The 17856-nt window shown below is 41.9% G+C and overlaps 1 protein-coding gene across 3 annotated transcripts in view; it reads left to right on the top strand.

The window, feature by feature from the left end:
- The window catches only part of LOC138982299 (uncharacterized), a 76060-nt gene that overhangs the window by 45324 nt on the left and 12880 nt on the right, over positions 1 to 17856 (top strand). For 2 of the 3 annotated variants that reach the window (XM_070355560.1, XM_070355558.1), the window contains exons 9-13: positions 7636 to 7758; positions 10946 to 11089; positions 13429 to 13557; positions 14087 to 14339; positions 15731 to 15796. In XM_070355560.1, the coding sequence (XP_070211661.1) occupies positions 7636 to 7758; positions 10946 to 11089; positions 13429 to 13557; positions 14087 to 14339; positions 15731 to 15796 (715 nt within the window). The remainder of the gene's footprint in view (positions 1 to 7635; positions 7759 to 10945; positions 11090 to 13428; positions 13558 to 14086; positions 14340 to 15730; positions 15797 to 17856) is intronic. The other variant, XM_070355559.1, reaches the window with a different exon arrangement.

The following is a 17856-nucleotide window of genomic DNA, read 5'->3' as shown; positions in this document are numbered from 1 at the left end:
GGTTACCGTCAAGACAGACCTTGTGTCTACACAGAAGGTTCTCTTATTGGTTTGGAAGAGACAGGCAGGTACCCTCTTGATCTTGCCTCTCTCTCTGAGACACTCCTTTGGACACTCTCTCGTTCTATTAGGTCTTCCCTGGATCCGTTGAGTTCCGGAATGACGCAAGTGTTAAAGACGTTTCGACCTTAGCTAAGGTCAACACTGAGCAGAGGTCTGTCCCGGCACGCCGTTTCTCCCACGCCGTGTTTACACGAGGTCTCTCACTTCCGATTTCGCTTCGGCTGTTTCGGCGAGTGAAGGATCGTACGCATTAGCATCAGTTCGCACCACCACGGTGTTGCGGGTACTTCTGCACTGGAGTTTTTCGGCTACTTCTGGTTCGTCTTCCGGCGTTCCGTGTAATCGTAGCACTTTGTTCTTTCCTGTCCGCAACTTACGACGTCAACCCTTTGGGGTTCTAGGTCGTTGGGGGCAGTGATGCCTTGTATCTTACTTCCTGTTCAGCTTCGCCTGTCTCGGATGATAAGGTTTTGTACGTGATGGCGTCTTTTATACAGCTTGCGTCGGTCCCCGCGTCTGACCTTTGGTCTTTCATCGATGAACAGACTAGTTCTGGTTTTTCGGCCAAACTCAGGGTTACTCTCGATTTGGCAGCAAAATTAATTCCAGGTTTTTTTCTTGAAGACACTTCGTCTTTTGAATCTTTTGACAGGTTGGCTTCCTGGTTTTCGGTATGCCGACCAGTAGTTGCTTTGATTTCTGTTTTTGGCTTTGTTACGTAGTCATTTGCCTACAAGCAGACTGACCTACGGGCACTGCGGCTTTCAGCCGTTTCGTTCATGCCACTCCAGGCTTCGGCCTTTGTGTTTCCCGCACGTTCGGTTGCTGACGTTCAACCAGAATCGCGGCTTCCTCGTACTATCTCCATCTGCTCATGCATGGACTGGAGAGGATATCTTGTGGTCAGTTGGACTTATCGTTTTCTGTTTCGCTGAGCACACAGACCTCTTTTTATCACGAAACTTTTTTGGATTACTACGAGTCTGATCAGCATTCTACTTAGGTAGAAAGTGGATGACAGACTTTGTTTGAGTAGATAGACGGTCATTCACGACAGCTGTCGGCCTTTGAATGCACTCTTTTTTGGCCTCTTTAGGAGGTCGTTCGGACTTTCTTTTTAACTTCTTCTGTTTTGGCAAGAAGATTTAAAGTCAGTTTGTGGGCAACAGGACTGCCGGTTTTGGCACTCTTGTTTAACTTACTCGACGGTTATTGACAGTCCAGTTCATAGCCATGGTCTTTCTTTGGCTTTTTCTGTCACAACCCATGAGGGTTATATTATGAGTCCTTGTCTTTCTTAGACTTGGACTCTTAACGCAGGAAGCAGGACTGCGTCATACACTCGGTCTTGCTTGGGTAGACACGCAAAGCAGGTCATGCACCAGTAGTAGCCTACTTTTGGCTAATCGTTTGGATCAAGCTGGATTCACAGCTTGGTTCTTTGGAGGTGTTTGTCCCTTATAGTTTAGGAACTTCAGGGACACTTATGCTCTATCTTGAGGGTTTTTTCCTCGCCAATGAGGGCTTGATATCTTGTACTCAGGTATCACCCGTTTATCGGGAGGAGATCGGTCACGTCTTTCTTGAGCTGACGTCTATCTCCTAGGCCTGGGGGGCTTCACGCCTTCCCGAGGTCTCACATATTTTCTCATTATGTTTTGACGGTAGCCTACAGGGTTCGTCCTATTCAGTTTTGAGCGGACAGCCTTACGTACTGATCGTTCCGTGTTCGGCGCAACAGCAAGCGCCCACTTTGACGCTTGCTCCCTTCCTTGTCGATTACATTTTCATAGCTACTTGCTAGTGAAAATTAAGTTAAGACTTTTGCCGCTTTTGCTTTAGCCGCATTGGTTTGTTGATGAGCAATCTCGGTTCATTTTTTGATGAGAGGTTGCAGTCTCGCCGGTCTACAAATTATTTCCTTTGTTTACGGTTTTAAGACGTTCTTTCGACTCTTCTTTGTAAAGAGTCTAGTTTGTCAGATGGTTTTTTGTCTTGCATCTTTTCATTGAACAAGGGACAAGTGTTTGTCTCTGGTTCATTACGAACATTAGCGTCTACCTCATGGGACTATGGTGCTGTGGTTTACTCAAGCCATAATCCTTTAGTGCTTCATTCCTCGGAGGGTGTTTCACTTGTGGTCATTTGGAACTCTTTGTTCTATTCAGGCGGGAGACGCACAGGTTCGTTTTGTTTTACTCGCTCGCATCGGAAGACATGTCTTGTTGTCTTCCGAACTTTCACAGCTCTTTTGAGTTAGGACTGTCTTTCTGGTCTTGCTGATTGCAAGAGATTGTTCACTCTTTTCGTCAGCTACGATCAAGACAGGTCAGTGAGGTTGGCGCTCTTTTCGGCTTCTGGAAGACGTACCTCACGAATCTTAAGGTTTTTCACTCGGCTGTTTCACTCAGGTCTCAACAGACTTTATGTGAAAGGGTTATTTATCTAATTTGACCTTATCTGGTGGGTTTTTACTATCATTAGCAATCTATGGGTGGTTGCGAAAAAAAAAAAAAAAAAAAAAAAAAAGAAGGTCACGAGGATGCTAAGATGTTCCACGAACTTTTGTTGTTGACGGAAGACGATGTTTCATTAGTCTGGAGAAACATCGTTCAGAACTAGACAAGACATTTCTCTTTTTACGCCCAGAGTGAAAAGGGCCCTGTCTTCAAGCCTTTTGTCTTTTCTTTATCAGTCCCAGCTTGGGATTTCTTCTTTTTTTGGAGTTCTTTTGAAGAGACATAGAATTTTTGAGACATGCAAGCCTTTCTTTTATAGGAAGGCTCGTATACTCTTTTTTTGTCGGTGCTCACTTCTCCTTGATGGGGCAGTGATTTACGTACTTTTTGGGTCTCACGCAAGATATTGAGTATTTTGGACATACTCATTCTTGCATGGCTCATTTTGGAGTGCCAGACCAGTTCTTTGTTTCTTTCGTTTTGGACGGATAGAATCGAATTTGTGCAAGGAAGCACTGGCTAGATGGGCTTTCACACTCATTAAACAAGCTTATGAGTGTGGCAGTCAATGGGGGGGGGAACGTTCTGTCCTTCCTCTGAGTTCGCCTAGAACTCATGGGGCCTGAGCTTGGGCTCTTTTATTCGGCGGTTCTGCGACCAGGCAAATCTCGATCGGCCTCACATAGGTGTTTTGGACGTTTTTTAGGACGTCTTTCTTTATTACTTTTGGCGGGTTTTCTAATACCCGCTGGGATGGTAGTGGTTGCTTACCAGTCATGGTTGAAGCAGGCCGGTTTCTTACTAGAAATAAGTGAGTTTCACTGAGAATCTGTTTACTCGTCAGGATGGGACCAACACCTTTCCGGCTTTGGTAGCCGCAGGGCAGGTTCTCTCCAACTTGTAGAGTGAGTTTCTTTCCCACCACCTACATTAGCAATCTGCTAGATGTGAGTCGGGATAAGATATGTAATTTAATCGAAAATTTTAAAAGTAAATTTTGATTTGATTAATATACTTACCCGACTCACATCGTTAATACCCTCCCGCCTACCCCGCTCTAATTTACCCTAAAAATGAATGTTTCGCTTCGTTTCGAGTGAAGTATTCCAATATGGCGGCGGCGGTCTCGCGTGCTCAGTCACGTGACGGTATGGCCTTGACCTGTGACCCAGTTTACGGGGTCTAGGCTGTTCTTTTTTAGGGTTACTTCCCCTTAAGGGGTGAAGCGTAGTTCAGCGTCCCGGCACTTAAACCAGAGGTTAATGCTAGATGTGAGTCGGGTAAGTATATTAATCAAATCAAAATTTACTTTTAAAATTTTCGATTTCCAAACATTATCTATTCGGAACAGGTTTCTGGATTTTGAAAACATTCATGATGTAACATTCATAAAGAAACACTGTTGAAAAGTCAGGTCCACTTGGGCTCTTGGTAGGTTTTCCTGGTTTTGATCAGTCTCAGCTTTCATCCCTGTGAAGGATAGGAGAGTAGCGGTCATTAAACTGGCACTGACATTTGCACACATCCGAAGAAGCAGTGAATGAATTAAAAGACAGTGGGAGAGGATGCTCAGGGTAATTTTGCCGTTTACCTGAAAATTGTGACTGAGGTCAGGAGATAAGGAGAGTTGGATAGCCAGCCTTTGCAAGAGAACAAGATGTTTGTCACTAGTATTCTTAACAATGACTGTCAGTATTTATCATTTCCCATTCAGGGTACATTTCATTTAGCCGGTGCTCCTTTGCCTGCCAAAAATCCATAGGCACGTTTCATGATATTGAGGATTGCAGTTTCCCTCTCACACACAATATTCCAAAATAATAAATAGTCAAACAGGGGCCAAAAAACAGTTTGCACCAAGAGTTCAACTTTTTATCTATCCAAAACAGTAAAAAAAATTATATGAACATTCGTATTTCCAAGATGATTGGCGTTCCAAGACGCTATATCCTAAAACCCCCAAAACATGCTTTTACAACTTCAGTGCATAATAACTGCCCAAAGGTGCTGTTTAAAGCAACCATTGATAATAATTTTTAACATACTCCTTGAACACATTAATAAAAACGGTTAACTTGCAAATAAAGGGACAGTATTGATCAGAACAATGGTAAGATGAAGGACGCTACTTATATTTTGTACATTTTTTATCTTTATCGTTTCCTGTAGACCTCAGAAGTTCTAACCAGCTTAAGAAATCATTCTAAAATCGAAAAACAAACATCTATACAGTTTGTACGCAAAGTAGATTGATATTTGACACAGTCACACAGACATACGTGGGCTATGGGGCAACCCTGCCCCCTAAATTTGAAAACGGGGTCAATTTCTTAACTGCATGCATTCAGCAAAACAATCCCTAAAAATTTATTTTTTTCACAAATGAACTTATGACTTTAGAAAAGCATTCAAAAATGCATATATACAACGCTTTTTCTTTGGTCCCAATTCAAGGGGGTGTGCTATTCTCAGGTAACACTGTGAACGCTCAAATGAGACTTGGTCACATGTCAAAATAGTAATCCCCCCTGTTGTTCATGGTTCGTTGGTGGGATTTTTTTTTTATCTGAGCCATTGGCAAGCATGAAATGTCATCAACATTAGGAAAGACATAGTATCTCCCATTGTCTTTTGCGCGCAAACACTTCACACAGATCTCCTCTCGATCTGGCCCATCGGGGAAATGGGTTGACTTGGGGATGATCACCGCCCTGTATCTCTCCACCTTTCCATCCATGCTGACAAAGTCAGCGGTCACAAAGTCCCCAACTTGAATGTCTCACTGTAGGACAAAGAACCTGGTTTTCACGACTGGCACCACGCGGCATCCAGTGGCGTGTTGTGGGTAGACGTCCATTGATTTTGATAATAATTTTTATATTTTTAATTTTCAGACCTTGTTTTTAATCCGAATATAACATATTTATATGTTTTTGGAATCAGAAAATGATGAAGAATAAGATGAACGTACATTTAGATCGTTTTATAAAAAAATAATTTTAATTACAATTTTCAGATTTTTAATGACCAAAGTCATAAACTAATATTTACGCCACCAAGCTGAAATGCAATACCGAAGTCCGGCCTTTGTCGAAGATTGCTTGGCCAAAATTTCAATCAATTTGATTGAAAAATGAGGGTGTGACAGTGCCGCCTCAACTTTTAAAAAAAAAGCCGGATATGACGTCATGAAAGACATTTATCGAAAAACTGAAAAAAACGTCCGGGGATATCATACCCAGTAACTCTCATGTCAAATTTCATAAAGATCGGTCCAGTAGTTTACTCTCAATCGCTCTACACACACACACGCATGCACACACACACACAGTGACACACACACACACACACACACACAGACACACATACACCACGACCCTCGTCTCGATTCCCCCTCTATGTTAAACATTTAGTCAAAACTTGACTAAATGTAAAAAGAAAAGAAAAAGAAAAAAAATGGGATAGCGGCGAAACGGGATTGCGCCAAAATGGGATGCGGGAGTAAAATGACGCTTGGCTTGTTAAATGTCGCCAAAATGGGACGGCGGCAAAACGGGATTGCACGTAAATGGGATATTGCGCGAATTATAAACGAAGGAGTAGGCCCTAAGTTTCTCGTTCGAGATGTTTACTGGGAGTAAATATTTGGGGAGTAAAAATTTAGTTCCTTGTGAGTTCTTTTTTCGTACAAGATTTTTACTGGAAGTTTACTCCGTCCGAGTCAATTTTTCGTGGAGTAAAAATTTTGTGTTACACCGGTTCATGACCGTTGTGGTAACGAGCGCACATTGTTGTCTCTATATATTGTGTTCCTACGAATCGAAAGTACGATCGCCAAGCCAGTCTGTCATTGAAGGCAACGTTCGATATTTCCGTCTGTCAGCGTTGCCAACGTTCGACAGATTTTACTACTGTTACTCACAAACTTTCAATTTACACAATGAAATGCCAATAACATGTACACACAAGAATGGGAGACGAAGGGAAAACCTACTAGCGATTGAAATTATGCAAACGAACTCACAAATCCCTCACTTTCCGAATGCAAACGCTGCAAATCCGTATGCGTGCGTCGCTGTGCCGAACGTTGGGTTGACGAACGTTGCTGACAGACGCAACAAAACTTGATCAAAAGGCACTAAAAACGATTAAATGTTTTACTCACTGGGTATCGCATTCCTCTTTTTCTTCCCGCAGACGATATGAAGCGGTTGAAACGTCGTTTCCGATTAAAGGCTCGGTTATTTCCGTTAAAAACGAAGTTTGCCGAACGTGTGATTTAGTCTACAGACACCGCTCGGATCACAACAAAAATGCTCATTCTTTGCGATTTTGTGATACTGTTGATGATACACCTGCTTTCCAGTGAAGAACATCAATAAAATGATGTTCACAAGCAAGAATAACAGACAAAAGCACGCGATGTGTAAAATTAGGCTTTGCTTTGCAAACAAAGCACGTGTTTTTTTTACTGACAGACACTTTCGGTGGTGATTGAAAATTTTTCCAGAAACGGTTTTATGCTCCCATTTGATATTGTTTCCCTATTTTCTCTAGTCAGAGACTAACCTTGTGTATTAATTGAATTAATAACCCCATTATCATAAGTTTTGTGTGTTATTTTTGTGTCTGTTGAATCACACTTTGAGATGGGGTCATGTGACAGAAGGAAATGGTGTCTGTCAGGATTCACACGTTCGCTTCGAAAAACGCGCTCAAATAATTGCTCAAACACAAACATTTTAGCTTTTATTTATTTTTTTGTATTGCAAATACCATACTTACTCATGCCAAGCAGAAAAAATGATGAAAATCAACACAGTAAGCAAGTAATTTGAAGGCAAAGTTTACACACATCAAAGAGTCTGATTACCGTGAAACCTGCCCATACCAAAATACTCAACTGTGAATTGGAAATCAATGTAAGCAAATAGGTCTGCAGCCAGCCAGCAGGCTCAACAGAGGAAACATATTCTATTCACTGACCTGTCATTGTATCACTGGAATCCAAAATAGGGTGTGATACGTTTATCCCGGGCATCCAAATTTGTTGAGCATGATTGGTGAAAAAAGAATAGTTGGCATTTTGAATGATGTGTGTGTGCTGATGCAGGAGGCAATGCTCTTGCTCCAGACGAGCTGGTTGATGCTGATGCTGACGCTGATGAAGAGGAGGAGGATGGATGGAACATGAGAGGCCACCAGTGGGGAAGAGGCCAAGCTCTTGAAGGCGACAGTAAGCTGTTTCTTCTTGCACTTTTTGCTGAATAGACGGTATTCAGAAATAACTTATTAACTGTCACGTTTTTATGGGTTTGGGAAGTTGCTTTCCCTTGTTTTCAAAGAAACGTTGAGGCAAGCCTGCAATGTCACATATAGCTTGCCTCAATGTTTCGATGAAAAAGTACGGAAATATAAGGGAAAGCAACTCTTCCACAACCCATTAAAACCTGACAGAGTTATTTCCTGAATTCGTCTATAACTTGCTAGAATACACCCCTTCGGAGTTTCGAGTGCGCATGCGCGGCTAGTCAAATTTTTGGCGGCAGGGGGCTGTCCGTTGTACCAAACACACTCGAGATCCATTCCGCTTAAATCATGAAACTATCGTGGGACAAAAACCACAGAAATATCAAAGAGATAAGAGCTTACGAGGGAAAACTTGAACGCAATCGGCAATGTACCTCTTCTGAAGACCTCGTGTTTGGTACAATTTGCAATCCCAGCATGCAATGCGCAGACTCTCGCCTGAGACTCCGAAAGGGTGTATTGTGTGAATGAGAAGCTGTGGTCAGATAAAGTGAGCACAAAATGTGTACAGTTGATGAAAGCTTCCCTTGGTATGTGACTCTTTCTTGTTTTGACCTACATGTATGTATCCTTTTTCAGTAAGCTTCAGAGTTTGCTTCTCTCTTTAATGGTGACAATAGTGGTTTTGAAGGACTGATGCTTGTGGCTCTTGAAATTGTTGGTTCAGTAGATATGTGGTTAGAACTGATTTTATCCTACATATGTACGTGGGAGATACCACTCATGACATAACAATATCGTTCACCACAGTTCATGTGAATGAGGTCATGTAAAACTAGTCGGGCAGGGACCTGTTTTTCCACTGCAAATGATGCCAAAGTAACCAAGACAAACGTCATTATGGAAACATTTTTGCGCTTGATATTTCACCTGAACGCATTTTTAGAACAAACACTTCACGCAATACTTCCCAGAATGGCGTTACTTTGCTTGACGTCAAAGACTGCACAAGGCATTCGAAGAGTTCGAGGTTCCATTAGAAGCGTCTTCAATTTGTACGCGTCGACTCAGGGATGTTTGGAGCTGAAGGCATGTAAATACAGTATGTAGGATAAACAGAATACTACATGGCTTGCTGTGTCGTACCAGATTTACACAAGTTGCTTTTTCAAATAACTTGTGTAAATCTGGTACGACACAGCAAGCCATGTAGTATTCTCTGTGTTCACCCTATGTAAGCTACATATTGTGGAATAAACCATTTTTGTTATAATGTCTGAGAAGTTTTTGACTTTCATGTTATGATTACTGGCTGTGCCATTCATGTTGCTTTGTAAGAGAGTTGTTTTTCAGTACTGGTGACAGAAAGGGGGAAAAGTTGTCAAAATTCAAATCTCTAGTTTTGTTTTTGAAATATTGCTTTTCATAAAGCAGAAATACTGTAGTATCTGTTATACAAAAGAAAAAATCACTGGTTCACATGGTTCCTACATAATCTAACTTTTAAAGCTGGTTCTTGTGTGTCTGTGTGTATGTTTGTATGATGACGATAGGACCCGAAACGGCTGCACGGACTGAGACAGGAATTGCAGAGAATGTTCTTTGCCACTCGAGTCGTGTCATAGGGTACTTTTGGAATAGCAAATTTGAAAGGATTCTTCAAAAAACGGCGGAAAACATTATATACCCTGTGAGCTATCGAGGATCCTCCCCGTCTGTGCTGTCGAAACATGGTCTTGTTAAAAGACGTTTTCAAATGCCGTTAACGGGGAGATACACTCGAAGTACATTTAGCAAAGTTATGTTGCCAAATCATCAAAGATCAACATTTCACCACACGGATCGATGCACACAGTCGAAATAGATGTGACTTTCACACGACCGAAGACTACTTACTAGCAGACTAGCAGACGACAAGATCTAAATATTTAGATCAGTGAGAGCAATCCGTTGAAGAACAGTTACTCCGCTCGTCTTCAGTTAAGCTTATTTCCCCTGCCATAAGTTTCCTTGCAGATCTGCAGTCGCGTAGTGAAATGATTTTTCTCAGTCAATGATCAAAGCACAGTAAGTTCTATGCTGACAAAAGTCACTTTCGGACAACACGACGATTGACTTAATTTATGAGGCCAAGGGTAACAATATCGACAAGAATGTACGCATTTGACATTAAATGAAACATTCATAGACAGTTTCCAACTCACCAGATCTGCCAAAGAGCCTTCATTCGTGAAAAACGATGATTTTAATCCGACAGGTATCGGAAACAAGTCTTGGTCACCTGCGTTATTCCTTCCGAGGCGACGTGACGGCGCCACATTTGTTTGTTTATGGCTGTTTATCGCGAAACAACACAGTTGAAATTTGTGTGTAAAATACCACAAATGTGTGGTGAATCAGTTCGTCATCTGCGTTTCGATGGTAATTCAGTCAGATTGGAGTTACTTTGAATCGAAGGCGAGGGTAACCTGCGTTATTTGTGTGACGGCGTGAACAAATTTGATTGCAATATTTTATACAGAAAGTAAATTTCAATGATTCTGGCTCAGACTTGTAGATCTGTTATGCAGTGTTTTGGTAGTGTATCTGCTTTTCTGCTATGAAGCTCATTTGGAGTGATACGCTGATCGAAGTGGGGTACCCTATGTGGGACATCAGCCGTATGCAGATTACGCCTCACAACACTCGCATTTCACAAAGACAACAATAATTTGCAACATTTCAAGAACTGCATCAGTTTTATTAGATACTATTTCAACAAAAACAGCACAAACACGACTATTATCAACAACACAGAACGGGAGGTAAGTCTTCAAAGACGCACCAAGTGTGCGTTCCCATTTTTGGACGCCATTTTTGCTAGCATTTTCACAGTAAATCTTAATATTTCCATATCTATTGAATGATTTTGGTATTTTCTTTGATTGTGCCAATTCTCCTATCTCTCTGGCATGTACTGGGTGCTTTGTGACCAGTTTCTCCCCTAGACTGTATTGAAAAAATGCGTCCGTGTGAGCTGACCCCCACTTGTGACCAGTAGCAAAGAACAACTCAAGAACATGTTCTTTCTCCTCGTTGAAAACTGTCCTCAGAATCATTAATCAAGAATTCAGATTGTCGTGTTACATTTAACTAAGACTAAGAGTAACTCAGTAAGACTTTTCTTGTTTCAGACGCTGCAATGGATGTTGATGAGGCAAACGATAACATTGGTGACGATGAAGAAGATGATGATGACGACAACCAGTGGGCCGCCCCTCAAGGCTTGGGTGGCTTTGGGGGAGGGGGAGGGGGGTTTAACGCTGGAGCTGTACTGGGTGAGTAGGTTACAGATTTGATGGTGCTTTGTGTAGACTTTATTCATCAGTGATTCGTCCAAATTTGTTTTGCTTCTCTCACCACTCAACCTTACCCCTTCAACAAAATTGTGCATATTCTGGAAATCTTTAATTAAGTTACATATTCTTACCCAACTCACATAGATAGCAATAACTTCACTTTGTTGCTAAGGTATTAAAGCACTCATTCATGGTAACATGGGGAGGTAACTCTTAAAACAAAACTCTATGCCATATAAGGCATGGTCCATGGTAGTTACGTCCCCTACCGGTGTCCTGCGCATGCGCCGAACATACACCGGTGTCACGCATTCCTTTTCCTTCAACCCACGTTGCATGACGTGTTTTGAGGTGCTCAGGCTTTTTCTTAAGCCATCGGCCTATCTCTCAGGGAAGGCCATCGAATCTTGGTAACATATCAACGTCCTTCTTCACTTCTTCAGGATTTGGTGAGAGCGTTTCTTTTTTGTATAACGAGAAGATTTCTTATCGTTTTTGAAGGTTTTGCCACTTGTCTTTTGAACATTTGTCAGCCATTTTTGACTTTCAAAATGGCCGACATCTTAGACATAAAAAGAAACTAAGAGCTCTGCCAAGCAGACTCGCTCACCTGGTTCTCAATCGGGCAAAACGGTTAAAGCTGGCGCTAAACCACGAACTTCTTCTACTACTCATAGCTCTCAAAGTTCTAAAGTTTCCTTAGCGAGAAGCCATCTTTAGCTTGGGACTTTACCCTGATACGCAGCATTCTATTCTATTGTTGATAGATAACGCTTCTCCCCCAGTTGACTTTTCGCCTTCAGTTAATAACCACAGGTGTTACAACCATAATACAGTTAAGCAAGAGGATTTTCTTGCCTTTTTGTCATCGTTTATTCTGAGGTTCAGGGAATGTTAACTGCTGATTGTAAACAAATAGCAAGTTAGGCTTCTCTGCTGCTCCCTTCAGGAGTAGGTAACGCACTGTCGCTCGCAGGTTCGTTCCGAATCTTCTGCAACCATTACGTCTCTGACGTTGTTGCAGAGTCGACAGATGTGTTTAGTTCGGCGTCAGGTTTACCTGTCAACGAACTTTTGTCTGCATGTCAATTCAAAGCACTTAGCAATATTTTGGCTCCGCTAGAGCCATATTTTACCAATTGAACATTTCGAGTTTTGAAAACTTTTCTGACTCGCACTGGTCCGTTTAGATCACCAAAACTAAGGCTCTTGTTCATATCCATCAACACTGGTAGAGGCAATGACTTAGTGAAGTCATCCTTAGCTAGATGGACTGCCACATTGATTAGGCATGCCTACAAGTGGTGGCAAGAAAGGGGGCAGTCAGTCCTCCCTCTTCAGGCAGCACGGACTCAAGAAGTCAGAGTGTGGGCCTCTTCTTTAGCTGTACTCAAGTCTGGAAGACTTGCAGAAGTTTTGAATGCAGCTTATTGGACGTCCAAGGACGTATTCATGAGTTTCTATCTGCGGGATATATCAAGTACCCGCTATTATAGTACACATGGTCTGCCAGCTGTAGTCGCTGCAGGACAAGTACTTACAAGATATTGACTGTGAATATTTTCCCACCACCTTAATTAGCAATCTGCTATTTATGTGAGTTGGGTAAGAATATGTAATTTAATATAAAGTTTCAAAAGTAAACTTTGATTTAATTAATATACTTACCAACTCACATACTGAATTCCCTCCCAACCTGCCCCGCATATTGTGTTTAAAGGGGTATGTGTTTCAGAACGGAATGAGTGTCACCGGTGTATGTTCGGCGCATGCGCAGGAGTAGGGAACGTAACTACCATGGACCATGCCTTATATGGCATAGAGTTTTGTTTTAAGAGTTACCTCCCCATGTTACCATGTATGAGTGCTTCAATACCTTAGCAACAAAATGAAGTTATTGCTATCTTTGTGAGTTGGTAAGTATATTAATTAAATCAAAGTTTACTTTTGAAACTTTATAATTGACATTTTTAATCTTATGTGCAAAACACCTAGCAGAATGATGTCAAGAGTAAAACTTCTGGTGGAATTCTATGTGTGTGGTTTTGTGCACGCACTTGTGTGTTGTGGGTGTGCAAGTATGAAACAGAAAGAGAGAGATTGTGAGTGAGCCTGTCTGGAAGATACAGTTTTATCTTTACATCATTGTCATTTTATCTCTTGGGTATCTTGTTCGTTGAACAATTTAAAGATTTTTGGATCAGGCACTTGTGAATGTTTTGTGTTGTCAGTTAAACGTTCGATGAACTTAATTGTCCTTGTTGTTATTTGTTTTTTGGCGTTTTTTGTATCTGTGCAAACATTGTTTATTTTTCCAGGTGGGATGCTTGGCATGCAGGGTGGAGGGATTAACCCAGGTGTATTTATGGGGGTTGGACAGAGACTGGTTCCCATGGGTGCACCTGGGGCTGAGGGCTACAACAACAGACGTTCTAACGAACTGGCAGGTAAAACTGCTGAGATCAGATTTTGTGTTTGCAGGGGTACTTTTTCTTCTTTTTCTTCAGCGTTCAACAGTTGTGTCACTCATAGTCATGAACTGGCAGGTTTGCCGTAGTAATTTTCTGGTGTATTTCTGATTGTCAGTTTGGGAAAAAGTTCAAAATATAATTTCCGGTTTGACTGTCAGGCAGACGGGTGTTTTACACCTCAGTTCACAGTGAATCTACCTCCTCACCGCCCTTCACCCCAACCCACCTCCACTCAAAGCATGCACACGTGCGCACACACATACATGCACACATGCACGCACACAGACACAAACATACGCACATGAAACAGATTCTTGCCTACAGGAGTAACGACGGCTGCTGCTGTCAAAGAAAATTGTCCATTTTTATAAAATATTTTGTTATTGTTATTGCCTTGCGTAGCTCTGTCCATCAGTTGCTTGCAAATCTTTTTCAGTTTTAAATTTCATAATTTCTGTTTCATGTCTGCTCGATAAATTTATTTTGAAGCATGTTCTGTCCATAGCTGAGGCAGCTCAACACAGACTGCAGCAACCAGTGCCAGAAGTGCTGGCCCCCTCCGAACCCTCCCCTCCACTGCTGCAGGTTCCACGTCTACAGGACACCTGCTTCGCTCTCGTCATGGAACGGATCTTGGATCCGGTGAATCCACTCCACACCCTGGGATCCATCCCTCAGGATCTGTCCCAGCAGATCTTGTCCCATCTTCTGCATGAGAAGCTCCTAGATCAGAAAACTATCAAGCTGTTTTTGTCCTGGTGAGGTTAGAGACGAGGGTAGTTTAATGTTTTGTGAAATGGGATCCTGCGTGTAAAGCTATTATTGATGAAAAGAGTAGTCAGGGGTGTAACACATGGTGCAAAATCAAATGTATTTTACTTGACTTTCATTCTTAATATATATATATACGACTAGTGTCTGTCTGTCTGTCTGTCTGTCTGTCTGTCTGTCTGTCTGTCTGTCTGTTCGCGATGCACGGCCAAAGTTCTCGGTGGATCTTTTTCAAATTTGGACACCGTATTCAGCTACACCCCGGACACAACCTCATCGATGAGATATTTCAACACGTGCTCTCGGCGCGCAGCGCTGTGCGCGCTGAACCGATTTTTTGGTGTTTTTTTTTGTTGTTGTCGGGATCCACTACCAGTAACTCTTCCTTATCTTCCTTATCTTCTCCAGTGTTTTCAGCCGCGATTATCTCCCTTCCTCCGTGTGGCGTCAATCCATATTCCCGTTACTACGTTACTATTTTTAGAAGGTCACTGCACGTTACTATTTTTAGAAGGTCTCCAGTGTTTTGCGTGTTTATCTCCTTTCCTTCGTGCGCCGGCAAAGCCGGTGTATACCCGGCAAACGGGTCCCAGGCGCAGCCTAGTATTCGGTTCTACTTCTTCCCGGCGAAGCCGGTACCCGGCGAAGCGGGTAATCATCTAGTAATATATATATTTGCTAGATGTGATCTTGAGAAGTTCCTGTGGTATTGCAATCTGAAACAAATTATGTGAAAAATGTGTAAGCAAACATCACACTGGTCATTTTCTCATATATATATATATATATATACTAGATGATTACCCGCTTCGCCGGGAAGAAGTAGAGCCGAATCCCAGGCTGCGCCTGGGACCCGGCTTTGCCGAGTGAACGCCGGCTTCGCCGGCGCACGAAGGAAAGGAGATAAACGCGCAAAACACTGGAGACCTTCTAAAAATAGTAACGTGCAGTGACCTTCTAAAAATAGTAACGTAATAACGGGAATATGGATTGACGCCACACGGAGGAAGAGAGATAATCGCGGCTGAAAACACTGGAGAAGATAAGGAAGAGTTACTGGTAGTGGATCCCGACAACCAAAAAAAATCGGTTCGGCGCGCACAGCACTGCGCGCTGAGAGCACGTGTTGAAATATCTCATTGATGAGGTTGTGTCCGGGGTGTAGCTAAATACGGTGTCCAAATTTGAAAAAGATCCACCGAGAACTTTGGCCGTGCATCGCGAACAGACAGACAGACAGACAGACAGACACTAGTCGTATATATATATAGAGAGAGAGAGAGAGAGAGAGAGACAGAGACAGAGACAGAGAGAGACAGACAGACAGACAGACAGATAGATGTAATACCTTGCATGAGATGTTTATGCTCCTTTGCAGCTTTCTCCAGAGATTGATTCTAGATACCTACACCTATGCAACAAATGAGCTTCTTTATGCACTGAGGTACGTTTTTTTCTCTTCTGCTCTGTTTTGTAATGCCTTATGACCCAAGTCTTGTCTGTCTTAAGAATCAGAAGAAACTAAGACACGTTGAGAACAAATATAAAGTAAAGTAACCCCCCCCCCCCCAAAAAAAAAATAAAAAAAATAAAAAAAAACCAACAACAAAAACCAACAACAACAACAAAAACAAACTAGCAAGCAAACAAACCAACCTCATAGTATAAAATTAGCAGCATGACAGTGCTTCATCTTTTGAAAAGTCTCATAAAGGCAGGTCTGATTTATTTTGTAGCATCGCTTCCAGAGGACACTAATTCTTGATTATGACACCAGACCTGGGAACCCCCCGCGGGTTAGGGGGAAGAATTTACCCGATGCTCCCCAGCATGTCATAAGAGGCGACTAACGGATTCTGTTTCTTCTTTTACCCTTGTTAAGTGTTTCTTGTATAGAATATAGTCAATTTTTGTAAAGATTTTAGTCAAGCAGTATGTAAGAAATGTTAAGTCCTTTGTACTGGAAACTTGCATTCTCCCAGTAAGGTAATATATTGTACAGGGTGACCCAAAAAAAAGAGTACCCAAACAAAATTGAATAACTTTGTCAATTTTAACTTTTTGAGTCACATGCGAAGCAAAAGTGAGTCTATGTACTCACCCGAGTCGTCCGTCCATCCGTCCGGACGTCCGGACGTCCGGAAAACTTTAACGTTGGATATTTCTTGGACACTATTCAGTCTATCAGTACCAAATTTGGCAAGATGGTGTATGATGACAAGGCCCCAAAAAACATACATAGCATCTTGACCTTGCTTCAAGGTCAAGGTCGCAGGGGCCATAAATGTTGCCTAAAAAACAGCTATTTTTCACATTTTTCCCATTTTCTCTGAAGTTTTTGAGATTGAATACCTCACCTACATATGATATATAGGGCAAAGTAAGCCCCATCTTTTGATACCAGTTTGGTTTACCTTGCTTCAAGGTCAAGGTCACAGGAGCTCTTCAAAGTTGGATTGTATACATATTTTGAAGTGACCTTGACCCTGAACTATGGAAGATAACTGTTTCAAACTTAAAAATTATGTGGGGCACATGTTATGCTTTCATCATGAGACACATTTGGTCACATATGATCAAGGTCAAGGTCACTTTGACCCTTATGAAATGTGACCAAAATAAGGTAGTGAACCACTAAAAGTGACCATATCTCATGGTAGAAAGAGCCAATAAGCACCATTGTACTTCCTATGTCTTGAATTAACAGCTTTGTGTTGCATGACCTTGGATGACCTTGACCTTGGGTCAAGGTCACATGTATATTGGTAGGAAAAATGTGTAAAGCAGTTCTTAAGTGTATGATGTCATTGCTAGGTTTAGTTACCCTAAAGGTCGAGGTCAAGCATGTGAGTCGTATGGGCTTTGCCCTTCTTGTTTTTCTTTCTTTTTGAGGTGAGTCAAGCTAATCCACTGCATGGTTGGATGAAATAAAAGCTGTTCTCACAATGAACTATACTAATGATCAACGGACGTTTTGCATAGAGACCTATTTTCGCACAAAATCATACAGAGATGTGCAAGTACAGTTCCAGAGACACTTCGGTCAGCGCGATTTCTATCTTTGGGGGTTCCTGAAAGACAACATTTACAGGAACAACCCACAGACAATCACAGAACTCAAGAGAGCCATCACAATTCAACCATTCGCGGAATCTCGCAACAGGAGTGTGTGCGGGTGATTGATAACTTTGCGCGGCGAGTTCAAGTTTGCCTGCAGCGGCGTTTGGAGCATGTTCTGTAGAATGAGCATAACTTTCCTGAAAGACAAGCTAGAACGCTAAAATTTTCTGTGCAAATCATGCAGAGGCTACTTGTGTGTGTAAATAAATTTTATGAAGATTGCTTTATTTTTGTTCAATTTATGACGTTTTGTTTGGGTACTCTTTTATTTGGGTCACCCTGTACTACGTTGCAAGCCCGTGGAGCAAATTTTTGATTAGTGCTTTTGTGAACAAGAAACAATTGACAAGTGGCTCTATCCCATCTCCCCCCTTTCCCCGTCGC

The sequence above is a fragment of the Littorina saxatilis genome, linkage group LG12 (assembly GCF_037325665.1).
Source record: "Littorina saxatilis isolate snail1 linkage group LG12, US_GU_Lsax_2.0, whole genome shotgun sequence".
Lineage (NCBI taxonomy): Eukaryota > Metazoa > Mollusca > Gastropoda > Littorinimorpha > Littorinidae > Littorina > Littorina saxatilis.
The sequence above is the reverse complement of the archived record's forward strand: the minus strand, read 5'-3'. Positions and strand labels throughout refer to the sequence as shown.